The following is a 19,221-nucleotide window of genomic DNA, read 5'->3' as shown; positions in this document are numbered from 1 at the left end:
TTCCAGCGGTATGTTCATTTGTCGGTCAGTGCAGAAATAGCTTTTCAGCTATAAATACTGTATACCTACATAAATCTTATTACAGGGGAGTCAGACTTGGAACAAGAAGAAGATTCAGAACATGATTCAATAAGTGGATTTGAAATGCAAATGGGTAATTTTACAAGTTTAATTTTCTTTTATGATACCAAGGAACAGGACGAACAAATCGTGCGCCTGGTGTTAAGCAACATGTCTGTCCATAGCAGTTGCAGTGCTACTCAGATCTTTAAATCGGAAAGATCTAAAGGACACTGCCACTGCGCCCGTCTCCTTGGGACACGACATAAGTTGGCAAGTCCCATGTTCCAGTAATTTCACCAGAACCCTTAGCGCCCGCGAAAACTTTCGCGTCGTGTAACGCGAAAGTTTTTGCGCGGTCACCCAGTTACCACGCTTTCACGTACATTCATGGCGAATCTGAATTGTATTTACTAGAAAGAAAGAAAATAATATTTTTTGGTCTCTACTAGTAATACAAGGATTAAGATAAATCTTAATATTAAAGATTGAGATCTGAAATGTCACCACTCAGCATTTGTCGGGTTGTGCATGCAAAGTAATCCAACGCTGATATACTAGGTAACAATATTTAAATTCCTCTACAACAATGCAACCGCTTAGTCGCCGCGCGCCCGGGACGCTCATTTAAGTTAAAACGTAAAAGCTAAATAAATAAAGCGTACTTTGCCATGACAGTAAGACGCACGCGCAAATCTTGAACGCCCCGGTGAACGCACCACTGTTGCAAATTTGTGGCCTTACCCTTTTAAAATCGGAACGCAGTAATGATCACATTAATTCTTGGCGGAAGAAATAGGTAAGGTGGTAGTACTTCCCTGGACGAACTCTTTCACAAGGACACAATATTATTATTATATATAATAACATATATTTCAAATTCTTACGACGAAATCATTTACGTGGAAAATAGACCTAGTATGATTTACGTGGTGATAAGCGTTTTGATCTTTTAATTAAAATAAAAAATAATAATAACGCACACACTCAACTGCACTAGAGAAACACTGGGTCGCGGGTGCCATGGACACACATAAAACACCACAAATGATACCCAAACTCACGAGAGAAATAAATGTAGGCCATATAAATATTTCTCCCGGCCCGGGAATCGAACCTGGGACCTCTGTGTGGCAGTCCGGCATGGTAACCGTTCGCCCACGGAGGCAGTTAAGTACAATGCCGCGGAACGGAATATAGCTGCAGAAATTCGGATCCGTTCGTTATGCCCCCGGTTTCTTTTGCCCCCGTTTTATTTGTTTCTTTTTTAGTTAGGATAAATATATTTCAAAGCAATTTTTAATGAAATTTTTTTACTAAAATAATAAAATTTTGACATGTAATATTAGCGTCTATGAAAATTGAAATAACATGAACTTAATGTAGAAAAGGTTTGTTACACTTAGTGAAATGAGTACAAGTGACAATAGGCCTTTTTCGTTTTTTTTTATTTATCGTTTTGTCGTACTAATTACTTAAAATAAAATACAGCTTGAAAAATTTTTTTAAATGGATACTAAACTCAAAATACGCATTTAGCACGTCAACATCAAAATATTTGTTTTTACACTAAAAGGTTTTTTTAAATATTCATAATCAACCATTGTACATAACAATTTAAATATGTCTACGTACGGTATATATGTATGTCAGTTTTAAGAAAATTTTAAAAATTACCAATATGGAAAAAACTTGGTTTGTACAGAGTGTAAGTACTTTTCTTTTTAACTACTTTTGTATCCCTTCACAATTGTAATACACATATAAATTAACAAGTTCTTAAACATTTAAATAATTGTCAACAGTAATTAAATACAAATGAACTCGTATCTGACAGAAAATATTGATATAGAATTTATTTGAAACGGGTGTAAACAAGACGGGTGCAAAAGAGACCAAGGGCATAACGAACGGACCCGGAAATTCCCGAGATTGATACCCAGAATTTTCCGGGAGACGCGCGTGCTGTTTTTTGGCTCGTATTCGTTTGTACGTTACACAATTGACATAAAGTTAATTATGGTTACGAAAATGCGCTTCCATTCCATTCCGTGGAATTTCGTTTACATTGTTAAATAGAGCATCACTATTATGTTATTATTTCATAACATTTTATTTATTTCACAGAACCGCACGTTCAATTACAAAGGTCGTTCACAGACATGAGCATGGCTAAGTCCCACTCTAGCGTCGGGACCTACCAAAGCTACTTGCACGTGCACAATCTGATAAGACCCGGATCTTGGCTTTATCAGGTCTCTCATTTACACTAGACGGTCTACAATACTATCCTTAATAAAATTTTGGTACCTTAATTTTGTTTTGTAATTATTTATTTGTGTCTTAAGTGTGAATGTTTTTATTTATTTTATTAGTTTCTTCTATAGGTAGTATAGTCAAATAAATATATTTTCTTTTTCTTCTTCTTAATTAAAACAAGGAAGGATCTAATTTTACCACAAATTAAGAGCGATGCTACACTTACGTTGCCGATGCGTTGCGTCGTCGCAACGCTATGATTTCAACGCATCGAGTGCCACACGAGTAACGCGGTGTCACAACGTAACGCCCCGCTTAATTACGCACCGCAGCACCCCTCCCCACTTCGGTTCCTGGCCCCTTGTCCGATGCGCACGCCTCTTATAAACCTCAACGTAATTTACGTAATTAGTATTTTTGCTGATTTTCATAAGTTGGGTTCATTTACTATTTATTAATTTGCCGCAGTTAAGAACTTTAAGACTGCAATGTGTATCCATTTTTTTTAACCTCCTAAGGCCCCATGTAATGTACATAATGTGAAGTGAATCAGACCTAGACAATATTATCCTTATGATTACGTAAACGCTCAGTGTACATTATAAAGAAAATATCGCATTCAAATTTAGTGCCCTACATTCTATGACCATAGGGTATTTAGAAAAATACTTTTTACATACAAAACTGTAGCGCAAGTCGCGTCTTGTCGTGCTAGCCCTACTGAAGGCATACGTACGTGCCTGAAGCATGTAATTATATTTAGTACATTTAACATTGGGTGTTTAGCGCTTTTCCTATTGCAGTTGGGTCTTAGGAGGTTAAAATGGCGTCGTCGCAACGCTATGATTTTAACGCACCGAGTACCAAACAAGCAATGCGATATCGCAACGTAACGCCGGTTACTTACGCACTTCGTCTCCTGACCACTAGCCCGATTCGTACACGTTCCGTTTGCCATGCGCCATTTCAATACACCATGTGGCATGTAGCTCTAATTAATGTGAAGGTAGTACAATGCAACGTCACCGCTTATACGTCACAACGCATCGTGTCAACGCTCAAAAAATGACGTGATATACCACAGGTTTCAAAAACACATTTTCCATTTGCGTATTTTGAAATATCAAACTTTCAGTTTGAGGGCGTTTAATTCACATTTTGTTACCTGAATACGTTCCCGAACGTTCGGAAAATGTTTAATTTTATTTGCTTATTTATTTAAAAACATACATTGTGAGTTTACAGTAATTTTGAGTATTTCGGCAGGGCTTCGGTTATTTGTGCTGCTTAATGGCGACTATAAATTATGTCCTGGTGTCCTACCAGATAGTGACACTGAACGATTGTAAAATCTTATTCTGGATGCAAGGGGCCCTTGATATCTTCTTTTATGTCAAAATTTATTTGAATATCCATCAGGTAAATGGATATTCATTTTATTAGAAAATACTTTTTGAGCTTTTATAGAACTCATGGTATGTATCTGTAGTGAAACATATTTTTTACTCCATCTTACGGATACATAATAATTATTAAAAAATATTTGAAATAATTAGTGTTAAGAGAGAGCAGATTTTGAATTATTAGTAATTATTGTTCATTTAGTTCTTAGGTTTGCGTAATTGCTACACAATGGGAATGAAAGTTTAGAATCAAAATCGCGTATATTTGTTATTGAAACAAACTAACTTTTCCCGGCTGACCCTACCAATCGAAAACGATGGATGTAAAAATAGTTTCATTTCCAAATAATATTTTTATTTGTAATTAATAATTCCCACTTAAAAAAGATATTGCTTAACATAAAACAGGTTTGTAAAGTTTGATTGTAGTTGTAATAGTAATAATAATTCAATTTATTGACATTTTCTTTATTTAAAAAAATCAGGCGTTCGTAAATAAACGTGGAGTAATAGTGGTTGACCCAAACAAGTGCCGACGACAATATTGCAAACGGAAATGGTGGATGTGGTCGGATATCTTGACAAACACGCCCTTCGAGCTCTTAGGTTTCGCTTTTCCGTAAGTAAACTTAAGCTGGTTTCACAGCTGTGCATACGGTTCGAACGGACTGTTCGTAGTTAGATATTATTTTTGCACACAAAAATGTAAATTATATTCAATTCGCATCATTGGTGTAATAAGGCCACATCTGCAAAATTCTCAGGAGAGAGGTTTAAAGATTCTACGAAGGAAATTAGACGATAACTTTTTATGCTTAAATATGAGAGTTATAAAACTTCACATATACATAATTTGTTTCATAGAGTTCGTATTATTTTCATGACTTTCATGAAAATAATAATAAAAAATAAAATCACGGTCACAAACTGGAATATAGCTCGGGGTGGCGTGGTGGCGACCTCAATGAGGACGGCGGCGGCGGAATAAAAGTTGCCTGTTGTTGACGCTAGCGACCAGTGCCCGTAGCATGGCAGTATATGTGTGATAAATCTCCCCATGACAATATTTATTTCAGTTGACAAAGCTAAGTTTGCTCATTTGGTAATGAACTATTGTTATACATTTTGAAGAACAAGGACAATGATATGAAATTGCGTGTATAGCTAGCTATCTTTATCGTTTTAATCATCATCGCCGCGAAAACGATGAACCAAAAAATGTCGGGATTTTGTAGTTTTGTTTTTACTTATTTTTTAGATTATATTAGTTATTATTTAGGTATTTCTAATTACTCTTATGTATTCAACTATGTTAAAAATGTTCTCCTCACCTTTTCCCAATAATTTATAAATACATATATATCAATTTGTTTGTTTTTATTATTTCTTTTCATCTCCTTTGTCGCGCTCAATTTTTACGTTGATAAAATTACTATGGAGAACTGTCAAAATGTTTTGAAATCAGCTATGACCTTGCAGCCATGTTTGGAATTGCATTAAACTTTTGCAGTCATTGGTCGTGGCGCTTGCGGTGCTCGCCATGTTAGCTATTGTGATAAAAATTTTAAAATTTATTTATCACTCCAATTTGAGAACCAAATGTAGAGATAATAGCTTTAACGAGGCGCATACTACGGGGGCTGATCACTTAGTTCGCGGCGGTAAAATGACGTAAAGAGGGTGTCAATCGATACTGTGGCGTGATATTTTTATAGTACCTAATTCTCTTATTCAGTATGAGTATTATGGGTACAAGAAGACGTGAACCCGTACTACAAAGAAGGCAAAAAGGCCAAAATTACGAAGATCATAGACCATAAGATCTGGAAAGTTCTTTCTTCGAAACGTTTGACTATATTCTTGCAAATATCAAGTCAGAATTAGAATCACACTCTAATTACGATCGAATATCTACTTATCTCTATTATTTTCTTTATAGTATCCTTCCATTTTTATGGTCAATATGTTTGCTGTTCCATATTTTGTGGTCTTTCTAAACCGCTGAAATTATTACCGACGAAGACATTTCTAAATTTGATTGATTGATAAAGGTGTGAGTAAACAACAAGACGGCGACTATTCGAACACGCATTCACCGCTCGTCTTAGTGTTGCCAGGTCATATCTGAAAAAGTCGGAAGTTATTGCACGCAAAAAACAGTAGATTGATGAAAAAACAGTATAGATGCTGAACTTACCTTGAAGGTATACTTTTGATCGACTTTCTTCAAACATTGATTGATCATTTTCATTTTACATTACTACCCAAAGAAGAAAACGTGTAACGTTTTTGAGGATATCTTACAATATTGATAAATAAAAATAAATTTATATTTTTTATTGCCCCTAGCGGAAATCTCAATGTTGCGTTTGACAGCTGATATTCCAATACAGTTGCCAACCATACATCCCTGTTTTGGGTTAGGGATTGTATGGCAGTTGTATTAATGGTCAGCCAGTTGGGATACCTTCACACACTCATAATCCTTTTTTTATTGTAAATTGATCTTTTGATGTTATCTTCCATACATAATCATATTATGTTTATTACTTGAAAATAACAATTTCTCAATTTTCAATGATTTTTCTCAAATTCAATGTTTTATATACCAATAACAACCAGCAGGCTATTATGTAAAAAAAACAAGTCCACAATGAAATTAATAAAAAAAAATATATATATATAAAAAATGTCGAAATTACGTAAAGTGTTTTAGAATTTAGTAGAAGTAAGTCACATACCCTAAACTATTTTGATTAATCATCGTCTGAATCTTTTTGGTACATTAAATGAATTTCGTCAGAAATTTAACAGAACAAATTTCTAAAAACAGTCAATTTTAGTTGATTATCAGTAGAACAGTAGATGTCGACCCAAAACAGTAGATCTAGTGATAAATCAGTAGTTCTGACAATATTGGCTCGAATAGAGCGCGACACTCGTGTACCGTCGCCCGCGCAGCTACTGTCGACAACAGCATATATACTTAAACTTAGGCATTTTGATTAAGCCCGCATCGCTGTCGCCCCCGGGCCGCTACCGCCGCCCCCTGATGTCCAGTAAGGCTAGCACGGCAGGGCGCGACTTGCGCGAGAACGACATAAAGCGCGAGATACTGCTGTTCTCGCAAAGACTCTATCCCTACCGTGCTAGCCCTACAGTTTGTAATCTACGATCACATGTGGATTTATATGCCAAGGGTTTGAATTGTATAAATTTCTATATAGTTAAAACTGAATAATAAAGTGACCATGCACTCTTGTGTACGCAATTGTACTTTTTCTGGCTTTTAACAGGTATTTAGCCTGTAATGATTTATAGTATAACGTAGAAATGTGATTGTAACGACGAAAACGATACTCACGATAATGACGATTACAAACGATGACTAGTTAATTAACGATTCAGTTAATTCATGTATTATTATTTATTTTACTTTGAACTTTTTACGTTTTACTCATTAGGCAACGAACAATAGTGTACTTTCGAGATCAGTTTAAAAGTTTTTGATATCTCTTATATTTACGGACCAATCGCCGCATACTTAACGATTACACGTTGTATACAATGCATGTGATTCATATTATCGTTCTATTCAGTTCGAAGTCATTATAAATATTTATTACTTATTCAGAAATTGTCCGAGAGCCATGCATTATTTGCGCTGCACCAAGTTGTTGAGACTGAAATATCTTGTAGAATTTTACAAGAAGACTTCAGCCGAGCTCACAAATAATTTAACTATTTTACAGGTTTGTCATAATTTTGAACTACTATTGTTTTTGTAATATTTATTTTACTGAATATCATGATGTTTTAACCAAGTCAAAATCAAATTCAAATAATCTTTATTTCAAAGGTAACTAAATTACACTTGAAGTCGTCGTACTGATTAAACTGTACTGCTCATTCGTAAGGCAGATTCCTCTTAGAAGCATGAGCAAGAAACTTTAGGGGTTGCTCTTTGTAAATATACACTTGAATACATTTATCATTACAACCTTTAATTTAAATGTCTTAGTAGATAGACTACCTGAAAGAGCTAAACGGGTCACTACCACGGATTTTTGACATTCAAGTACACAGAAAGCTGTATATTTATATACATATTATATTAACCTTTAGTGCAAAGTTTTTGTTTCATTATAGTTTAAACCTCGTAAATGGCAAATTTTGAATATCAATCAGAATCTTATTACAGAAGCGTTATACATTGCCTTAAATGAATTTGAGACTTTATGAAAACGACTGTCACGAACAGCTAGTTTATTTTTATTCCTCGTATTAATGTTATGCCTGTCACTATTTTACATTTAAAAAATTAACTACCATAATATTCACAGATTTTTTGTGAATATACTCCATTAGTATGTTGTTATCGATAGAAAGATCGAACAACCACAAAGCAAAAATCCTTCGATCCAGCTAGCCACGAAACAGCAACTTTTTCACCAAACCGGGGCTATTGCTCTCCCAATTCACCTACGGAACAAGGTACCATATCTTCCGAATTTGTCCATGTGCTTGTTGCATATTTGTTTTTGGTTTTAACGGCTTTTGAGACTACCTATCTATGAAAGTATTTTCTTCACTCGGCCAGATGCCTTTACAACTACTATGATTTTTGTCATAATTATTATTGTTCCGTAAGTAACTAAAAGGTTTGGTGGCACCTTACTATATTGCACGGTCGACAAATGGAACTCCCTTCCAGCGCACGTATTTCCTGCGTCTTGCAATGTGGGGTCCTTCAGACGAGGCGTAAAGAAGCATCTTGTAGGCATGCAGGGTGAGGGTGGCTAGGGCAGTGAATGTACAACACTGGACTCGATTCCTTCACGTTTGAATTTCACTCTCCATACAATATCAGGTGAAGTGGAGTCATCTGCCTGTCACGTATTAAAAAGAAACTGATTGTGACTACTCAATATGAAAAAGTATTTAAAAATAAGTACGTAATAATTATTAGTACAAAGATTGAACACTAAGAAAAAACATTTTTTTGTTTTTATTGTCTTTTGTTCATCTTTGTATTAATAATTATAACAAACTAGTAGAGTAAAGTAATTTAAAACATTGTGATATTCAAGAAACTTCATATTACAAGGTACCTAATATTTATAACGCGTGTACTGCATTAACCCTTTTTATGGTTTTTACAGGCCATGACGACACTGTTCGTGGTAATCCTACTGGTGCACACATTGACTTGCGTGTGGCTTCTTGTGCTAATGGCTAACTCACCAATTTGCTTCCTCCGCCGCGTCAAAATGTACCTTTTCGATAAGTTAGTTTCTCACAGCTTCGTAGGCTTTAATTCGCTTCGTTACACAACTTAAACTCACCGGAAACTTATTATACTTCCCACTGATGGGTACGGATCTATTTTATAGAGCGGGTTTACGTCATAATCGGCCACGATTAGTATGTGACGAGTAACATTTCTACTAAACAATAATAATAAATAATAATGAGTCCCAGATTCCAGCCGACATTGCCGGGGAGTACCGCCTCTTACATTTAAAAATCCAAAATAATCTTTTAGGCCATGGGAGAGGCGAGAGTCTAAAATTCTAAAGAATAACAATAATACTGCAGACACTCATAGCCCCGTACTAGGAAAACCCAGTGTCGCGGTTGCCATGGACACACACATAGACAACCACAAATTACACCCAAAGTTACGAGAGAAATAGATGTAATCCATTCAAATTATATCTCCCGGCCCACGAAACGAACCCGAGGCCTCTGCGTGGCAGACCAGTATGGTAACCGTTCGGCCACGTAGGCAGTTCAAATCTTTGAAAACTGTTTAAAATCAAAAAACGCTTGTTTCTTTTTTATGTTGTTTCTTTTTCTTGTGTGGTGTCATTTGTGGCATTGAGTACCGTAGCAAGTCGAAGGCAACAGCCTAAAGATAACAATCTTTGCCTACCCTGATGGGGAAAGGGCATAAAGTTATTTGTCGTAGTCAAAGAAATATATATTTTTTTACTATAATTTTAATATAAATATATAACTTTAGCAACTTAAACGGAAACTGTAAAATGTTTATTGTAAAATAAAAAAGTTATGGATTTCAAGACATTGCCTTGAAATCCGTGTGGTACAACGATAGATTTTGTCAAAAACCGTAATTTTCACTGTGACACTGTGCTTCAATCTGTAAATTCCAATTTAAGTAGATTAACTGGAACATAATGGATATCAAGAGTCCTCTCATAGATTTAAATTAAAGAACATAAAAATAGTAAATAAATGTGTCAAGTAAACAAATCACATTCTCATTAAAAATTAACCACTTCAGCAAAGACCTTCCACATCATCGCTGGGATTACACCACGTCCTTCTACGTGATAGTGTCAGAACTGACAGGGACAGGGGGCGATGAGTTCGTCATAGAGGAAATTAAGGCATTCGTCATACTAAGTCTGTCTGTGGTGTGCGGTAAAATGCTAGCAGCTATGATCGTTGCGACTTGCATCCAGCTATCTTATTCTGCTAAAAGTGCCCTTATTAATTACGAGAGAAATGTTGGGGAATTAGTAGATGTTTTAAGAAACCAAGGATTATCGAGTAAGTAACATTTCTTGTCAATACTTAAGTTTATTTGTTTTCATACCAAATTTTTTATGATACCGAGATGAATCTGACTGAATCTTATGGTGATAAGCAACACGCCTGTCAGCCTGCACTGCGCCCGTCAGCCTGAGACATAAATTGACAAGTCTTATATGCCTGTAATTTCACCAGCACCCTTTAGGCGTCGCGCAAACTCGTGTCTTGTGTTGGATACAAGCAACTGGCAACTAGAAGCGACTATTCTATTTTCTACACATTGCGGTTGCGACAACCGGCGACAGTGTCCGACTGTCGCAACCGGCGACTGTGTTTCAAATCAATTGTATGAAAATAAAATATTCGCTTCTAGTTGCTTGTATGCTACACAAGACACATGTGTGCGCAGAGCCCTTCCTTTTAAAATCGGGACACAGTAATGCTCACATTACTGCTTGGAGTCAGAAATAGGTACTTCTCCGGACGAACTCTTTCACAAGGAGCTCTACTGCTACTCAATGTGTTGCTTTCAATTTGTATTAAATCATGTGTTGTAGTCGGAAATTATTATGAATTGTAGTTATATAGTGTGTTTGTACTATGCTGAGGTTTTTTTACGGAATTAATGATTTTTAGTTTATTCTATTCTCTGTTCAAACGAAAGTGTCATGTACATGTCCTTGTATTTGTACACTTGTGGAGGGTATTCACCCGTATGGTGTTACTTTTAGGTTTCAAGTCTTTGTTTTTATCTAAAACTTAGAATATATTTTTTTTAAATTAATTTGACAGTTGATTGCTTTTTCGTTGTTTATAAAAGTTTTTTTCAAACCTGCAAACGGTGTAAAATTCCCCTTGATGAAAAATGCGACAGTAAGACAGTATCCTTAATACCATAAATGCATTGCGGACCTTGACAAAAATATCCTGATTGTGCTGACTCCCTTTGAGCTTATGCCACACAGAGGCGGTACAGCAGGAAAAGCGGTCCGGAGGCCTGCGGAAAACGAATGCGCACCTGGGCGTACCACACGGCAGTCCCAAGCGTAGTTCAGGACGTATTAGCAGCCCAAAAGCGGCCAATGTGACACCTAAAAGCGACCATGATAAACCACATCGCTGTCAGATAACGACACGATGACTGAATATAGTTTTTCAAATTTTGCAATTGTTTTAGACCCTCGTTACATTTAAACCTGCAGAAATCAGAAATCATATCAAAAAGTGTCATTGTGACAATAAAGAATTTTTTCACCTCACAAGCTCGGAAAGACATTCTTTCTCAGAAATCTGCGGTCAAAAGCGTTTTTTCCACACTAGCGTGGAAAAGGTTTTGAAATTCGATCTTGACGATGGACTATGGTGCATCTAACTTTTTCTTTCGATGAAAAAAAACATGACATGTTCAACTACGCGATTAGTCGTACATTATTTATGTAATATCTATAAATCCGTTGACATTATTTTATTTTTAATATTGTTGACATTAACTAAAAAAAGTTAAAATTGACAACGATAACTAATTTTATTTATTAAATTATTTCTTGATATATGAATGAATAAATCGGATTTGTTATAGTTCAACTGTTTTTCTTTCATCTACTATTTTGCTCGCTATAGTGAGGTGAAAAGTTGTGTGTTTCGCTCGGCAGCAAAGTTGTTTTGCGTGTCGTGTCTTGAAACCCTCACTCAGGAATCTTTTGAACCTTAACTAGAGCAAGCGAAGGTGCTCAAGTTTCAATACAAGCACTCGCATCAAACAACAACTTTGTAGCCTTGCATATCAAATAACTATTTTATTGTATTTTATGAATATTTTCAGACTATCAGCTGAAAAAATACTGGATGTACATTAAGCAGCTGTGGGTGTATGAGAGAGGTCGACAAGTGCGTATTCAAAGAAATGTACAATTTATTTATTTTTGATTTACTGCATATTTTTTGTACTGGTTTATGGACGTATTAGTAACATACGACCACTACATGGGCCTTACGGGTTGGGACTTATCTTCTAATAGAATTTTGTTCCCTTACTTCAGAGTGTTATAATGTGTCAATGTTTTTATGATACTACATGAAGGGAAAAACAATGCTCCTGGTGGCAAGCAACGCGCCTGTCCATAGCAGTCGCAGTGTCACTCAGAGCTTTAAATTGCAAGGACCTGAGAGGCACTGCCACGCGTCCTTCATTTCGAGACATAAGTTAGCAAGTTGCATGTATCTGTAATTTCACCAGCACCATTAGGGCGCATTTATTCCACAGGAATTTCATCGCGCTCCACCCCGCGCGGCCGCCGTTGAAGTCGCCGAGCGACTGCGGCAGCGACCGCGTGCGTCTAACTGTCATGGCAAAATACTCTCTATTTATTTAGCTTTTCGGTTTCTACTTAAATGAGCGTCCCGGATACGTCGGCGAGTCTGGCTCGGATTTGGTTTACGCGGCAGCCCGCGCGGCGAGCGGCGGTTATGTTATTCAGGGGAATTTAAATGTTGTTGCTAGTAAATAGAATTTCAGGTGCGCCATTAATTTACACGAAGGCGTGGTAACTAGGCCGCGCGAAAACTTTCGCCTCGTGTAACTGGACGCTTACCCTTCAATACTAGAACACACTAATACTCGCATTAGTGCTTAGCGGTAGAAATAGGTAGGTGACTTTACTTCCCTGGACGAATTCTTTCACAAGGAGCTCTTCTGTTACTAAATTTTAGAGTTTAAATTCGCTATCGTTACATTTTACTTTCTTCACAGTTGCCGGTACTCCTAGCTCAAACCCCGCATGTCCGCCGCTGTGACCTCATGTCGGCGATGTTCGGCCACCATCTGCAGAACTGCTTTCTCTTTGCCGACACCGGCGAGCACTTCCTCAGGCAACTCACTGCTGTGCTCACTTATACCACATTCTTTCCTGGTTAGTATCATCACCATCAATCCATTTCTACGTCCCACTGCAGAGCATGGGTCTCCTCTCAGCCAAAGATTTAGGCCCATATTCCTCCACGCTTTCCTAACGCGAATTAGGACTTCACACGTTTTCCGAGGGTTGTGAACCTTCTTCGACGCGCAGATTTCTTACACCTTTACAATGTTTTCATTTACCGAAAAGGTCATGGTAAATTTCAAATTAAATATCACACATAAATTATGAGAAACTTTGATGTGCCAGCCCACTTAGGATTCGAACCCACAGCCTCTGCTTGAGAGGCAGTAGGCCAAACCATTAGGCTACCACTGCTTCATGATTAATATCAATTTGGCTGTAATGGTATCCGATAGACAAATGCCTCGTTATCAACGTACCTTAAAAAACTGGTATTTTAAAGTAATTTTTTAGTATATTTCAGGTAACTACATAGTAGCAGCAGGCGACAGTGAGGCCTGCATGTACTGGGTTACACAGGGAACAGTATCGGTATTGTCAGTGCGTACGGATTTGACCGAAACAACTCACGAACTCCTTGGTCCGGGTGATGTGTTTGGGATACTGCAGGGTCTCACAAGAGGCATAATGCATTGCTTCTCTTATCGGGCCGAGACTAAAGTAAATATTTCCGTTTGTGATAATTTACACATAGTAATTACTAGAACCATAACACTACGGGTGTGTAAAGTATCATACGCTTAAGTATTTTTAACCGTTAGGCTCGTTTAATATAATTTTATTTAACATTTTTTTTTCATATAACAATTCACTTAATATAACTAATGTTTAATATGAACTTACATTCTATAATATCATTTTTGATAACAAGCGATAACCCTAAATAAGACCTTATTCAGAGTGGCGGCGGGCGCGGGTGCGACTGCGGGTGTACATCAAATGTTCGTAGACGCTTGTTGCGTTCTCAGTGGCTGCGCGCGCCGCGCGGGTAGCTGTATTGGCTCGACCCGCCCGTACCTTCCCCAGTGCTTGATCTATCGTTTGTTTGCGATTTTGACATGTGGCTCTACTCGCTTGTAGCCTCTTTGGCACTGTGAAAGCCGCGCCCGCACCTGCACTCTGAATGAACCCTTAGGGCGCATTTATTCGACACGAAATCATCGCCCTCACCCCGCGCGGTCACCGAGCGGAGTCCGCGTTGCCACCGTGCAGCGACCGCGTGCTTCTAACTGCCATAAAAAAATACGCTCCATTTGTTTAGCTTTTACGTTTTAACTTAAATGAGCGTTCCGGTTACACGGGCTAGCCTGAATTTGGTCTACGTGGTGGCTGTATTGTTCAGAGGAATTAAAATGTTGTTGCCTAATAAATAGAATTGAAATTCGTCATAAATGTACATGAAGACGTGGTTACTGGGCGGTCGCCGCACGGCGGCCTTGCGAAAACTCTCGTGTAACTGGGCACTAACATTCACATTAAATAACAATTATAAATTGTAAACCGCAGTTTACATAATTAAAAATAGATTATTAAACTAAATTTTACCTAAAACGTGTTCGGAAACGCAAACAAATTCGGTTCTGCTTTTACTAAAGGAGGGTCGCGCATTGTCGGTTAACTTGATTGTTTTTGATTGTGGTTGATTGAAATTGACAATATATAAAATGTTCTTACAAAATGTGAATATCATTTAAAATGACAATTATTTGAAATGAAGTCCAAGTGAAAATTATATTAAATGAGCGTTATATCGATTAAAATTATTTGATTATCACACAAATGATACACACCCTAACACGACTGTAGCAATATAAATTCTAGGGTGCCTACCTCGTGTTGCTAGAATGATAATGACAATGATACAGCTCCCCAAACGTGGTAAATTTCGCACATAAATTCTTAAAAACTCAGAGGTGCGAGCCCGAGATTCGAACCCACGGCCTCTGCTTGGGAGGCAATAGGTCACACCATTAAGGCTACCACGGCCGAGTCATACTTTTTAATACGGGCGATTTATTAAAATACACTGTGTATATCTATCTGTACTTTGTTTCTTAGGTTGGTATTTTAACACTATGTTTGGATGCTTGGATCAACATTCTGCCATACTTCCCGCAGGCCCAAAATATTATCAATGCCAGGTCTGAAGTGTTATATGCGCAATTTTGATTTCGAGTACTATTTACATAAGTATTGTAGCATGTATTGCATTTACGAATTAGACAAATAAAATGATGTTTTTTATTTCTCATATTTGCGGTGTAACTATATTTTTATATTATTAAGTATTGTAATAGTATTTTTCTGTATCACCTAATATATTTTACCCACATACCAGTGTATTCTTTATGTTTCCGTGTAAGCTATTGATGTTGTTTTACTCTTTTTTAAACACACACACTCATGGCACTAAGGAAACCCTATATCGCGGGTGTCACGGACCATCCATGGACATACATATTAGACAACTACAAATTACACCCAAACTCACGAGAAGAATCGAACCCGGAGAAACCTAAAGCGAAAACCTAAGAACACGAGTTTCTTAATTTCGGATTACAAGACCTATTTTTTTTGAAACCCGAAACCTGAGCGTGGCAAACCAGCTCGGTAATCGTTCGGCCATGAGCTTTCATTATTAATTATTAAGCTGAGGAAAATAATACTTTAATTTCGAAGATACAATCTTCTGTATAGACATACGAATAGCATATTTTGTAACATAATAAGGTACCTAAAGATGGAATTGCAAACAATTTTCGCTACGACAAGCTATACAATCTGGATGGACTGAATCTCCTTGATAACACGATTTTTTTGGACAGAATAGAATGATTTATTTCAGACTACTAAGGATACAGTATCTAATATTAGTAATACAGTACGTTTTTCTTACGTGCTATGGTTAGTACAAAACAAAAAGACTTAATACTAGAGAAAATGCCACGGCTAGACCCTAGATTAGATTAAATTAGATTAGATTAATGTTTATTTGCCAAAATACAGTAAATATACAGGTCTTAAATTAAATTGGTACAATGTATTCAACCTGCAAGCAGGTGTGCAAATATATTGGAATTTATTGGTACAGGTAATTGAAGTTAATTAAAATGTCAAATATTTCTAAATTCAAAGTTTCCTTATTACTATAGAAGCAATGTGTCATAAGCCATCTTGTCAATTGTAGTTTAAGATTATGTCCGTGTAGTAATTTAATGTCACTTGGTAAATTATTAAAAATCTTAATGCACATGTTGTAGCAGTTATTTGTGTAAATTATTTTATGGCAACGAGGTTGATATAATTGATTCATAATTTTAGGCCGTGTTTGTCTTTGAAATATTTCGCCACGTATTTTAAAATGTTTAGGATTAGTCTTAACAAACACACAGATGTCTCTGATATACATACAGGGGTAGGTAAGATGTTTAGTTTTTTAAATAGGGGCATGCCTACGCGCGTGTGGTTGCACCTTGTCTAATATGTGATGTTGTCTAATATTTATTTATAGTGTATATTGGTAGGGGTAGTCCAGCCTGTTGGCAACAACGGCCTGGATGCCATTAGCGCTGTCGCGCACACGCATCATGTTTTGTCATTAAATATAATAATTTTATTTATTTTGTAAGAGAAAGGTTTTTTAAAATTTCTTATCTGCTGTCCCGATTTTTTCGTAATGACAATGAAATGATTCCTTCATGAAACTGAGTCGATCAAACGAAAAATTTGATAAATTTTATTCATTTTTATGGACAACTCACGCTTGACCAAAAACTTTGACTATGCTAAAATTGTTTTCACAAAAAAAACCTTAATAATTCCTAAGACAGCATCTTTGTATTTTCTGTGGTTTCGGATTTCACCATACAGTCCCCTTTACAAAAGACACTGTACATTTCAAACATTCTGTTGATTTATGGACATTCCTGCTGAATCCTAAAACTATCGCATCGACTCTTCGTATTCTAGTACGTTTTAACTTGCTGATTCGATTTTCATGTCATAATTAGTGTATAGCGTCCCACAAACATCCAAAACTGAAGCAGCCTGTATGCTCCAATGCCACGTTTCTATTTTTTTTATGAAAGATATTTTGCAGTTGGCCGCTGATGGCCTTGACTGCACCACCGGATACGTTTAGAAATCACTCCACAGATATACAATTTCCGAGAACATGTTAATAGCGCGTTTTAGAAAATTGCATAAAGGGTTCAACGCCATCTAGCGCCATCTTACCTGAACTAAATATATGTATAATGTTAATAGAAGTAGCTATTATAACAATTAGAAATAAAAAAATTTCCTAAATATTCCGAAAAATGGATGTGCAACAATTAAGAGAAATATAGTCTACATGCCTATCCCAAATAAAGTCAATTTTTAATGTACTTAAGTGATTTCCCGAATCCCGAAAAGATCCCGGACCTAAAAAATATTGTCGTAATGCAGTTTCCATTTTCTATGTTCCTCGACGTTTACGTGTACGCGCCTCTGCTATGCACCATAGTGTCGCGGCAGCCACGTTTTAACGTGGTATCAAACTGCTATCAATATTTTACAATGACCAGTGGTTTCAACAAAATTTACAGATTTGGAGCCCAGGTAATTAGCACCAATGAATGTTATCTCTTGTAACGACTTATCCTTTCTATTACATTAGGGTAATAATACAATTAACACCTCTTTTACATAAAGCGTATTTAATATTTTTTATAATATCAAGTGACAGGAAGAACAGGTCGTGCACCTGATGGTAACCTACACGCCTGTCCTTAACAGTTGCAGTGCCACTCAGAGCTTTAAATCGCAAAAATCTGAGGGGCACTGCCACTACGCCCGTCACCCTGAGACATAACTTGACAAATCCCAAATGCCTACAGGCACATTCGTACATGAATTTAACGATCTTAGTCCATCATACCAGTTATATTTAGAATTAAATATAATACAGGTTTTCTACTCGTTTATGCATTGACTCGATAAGAAGAATCGTATCAGTCATGAGTGCGCTAAACGCTTTTTCTGAATTCTAGTTTCCAATTATTTCTTTACTCAACAGGCCGTTTTTCTAGCAGTTGATACTCCGTACTACCGACTCTTTCCTTACTAATCAAACAAGTTATTTACGCATACAGATTATCAAGTTTAGAATTAAGTGCCAATTTCGTAAAAGTATTTAAACCAGTTCTTTGTGCACTATACAGATGGCACGTGCGTTACAGAGACGGTTCACGCTATTATCCTATTGTCAGGGTCAAGAGCACGACAAGCTTGATACTTAAGATTTAAATTTTTTAAATTTTAAAATTTTTTTTAAAAATTTTAAATTTTAAATCCAACTCTATGCCGCTTAAGATAAGGATGATCTAAAGTACAAAGTGTCAAGCTTGACGTGTTTCTGAACATGAAGCCATAAGACCAATCGGTGCAAATAATATTTCGGCAACTATCTGGTACATTACCATTATTAAAAATATTCAACTCAAATTAACATGGAACTACACTATTCGGATAACGCAATGTTGGGTGATGTATGAAACCGTTAGAATGTTTCATTGAAATGCAAAAAAAAAGCACAATTTTTCCGGCAAAGCAAAAGAAAGAACCAAGTTAAGTAGACACTGGAAAACAGATAAGTCTTGCATAACTCGTTCACACGCTCATTGTCAGGTAAGCTAATGTGGGTTGGCGGTTTAACAAGAAAACCGAGGAAAAACGGTATTGTATCAGCTAAAATTAAACCCCTAACTAAAATCACCAACCCTAAACTTCGAAGATGTGGAAGAGCACATCTCAACTTATCTTTTGCTTATTTTATGATACAGAGTGACGGGATGGACAACGTGCGCTTAGTGGTGCCCATAGATAGAGGAAAAAAGGGGAGATATATAATGACGCTATGTAAGATCGGTACCGATGTCGCCACTTTTTAGCTTGTGTGCAATACAAACTTTAGGCTCTATTATCTACTACCATAACTTAAAGATTTTGATTGGGTAGGGCTTAAAACGTGAAAACGACGGAACACAATTTTAAAATTTAACAAACTTAAAGTTACAGTC

The 19,221-nt window shown here is 36.6% G+C and overlaps 1 protein-coding gene across 1 annotated transcript in view; it reads left to right on the top strand.

The window, feature by feature from the left end:
- Positions 1-15,487, top strand: part of LOC113228654 — a 52,249-nt gene extending 36,762 nt beyond the window's left edge. The window contains exons 32-42 of the mRNA XM_026462010.1: positions 86-154; positions 2,188-2,315; positions 3,586-3,738; positions 4,208-4,341; positions 7,357-7,474; positions 8,885-9,009; positions 10,030-10,298; positions 12,103-12,167; positions 13,030-13,189; positions 13,623-13,819; positions 15,218-15,487. Coding sequence (XP_026317795.1) covers positions 86-154; positions 2,188-2,315; positions 3,586-3,738; positions 4,208-4,341; positions 7,357-7,474; positions 8,885-9,009; positions 10,030-10,298; positions 12,103-12,167; positions 13,030-13,189; positions 13,623-13,819; positions 15,218-15,328 — 1,529 coding nt within the window. The 3' untranslated portion in view covers positions 15,329-15,487. The remainder of the gene's footprint in view (positions 1-85; positions 155-2,187; positions 2,316-3,585; positions 3,739-4,207; positions 4,342-7,356; positions 7,475-8,884; positions 9,010-10,029; positions 10,299-12,102; positions 12,168-13,029; positions 13,190-13,622; positions 13,820-15,217) is intronic.
- The last annotated feature ends 3,734 nt before the right edge of the window (positions 15,488-19,221 follow it).

The sequence above is a fragment of the Hyposmocoma kahamanoa genome, unplaced genomic scaffold (assembly GCF_003589595.1).
Source record: "Hyposmocoma kahamanoa isolate Upper Pololo Valley unplaced genomic scaffold, ASM358959v1 232, whole genome shotgun sequence".
Classification (NCBI taxonomy): Eukaryota; Metazoa; Arthropoda; class Insecta; order Lepidoptera; family Cosmopterigidae; genus Hyposmocoma; species Hyposmocoma kahamanoa.
Note: the sequence above shows the minus strand (reverse complement) of the source record. Positions and strands in the feature narration are given on the sequence as shown.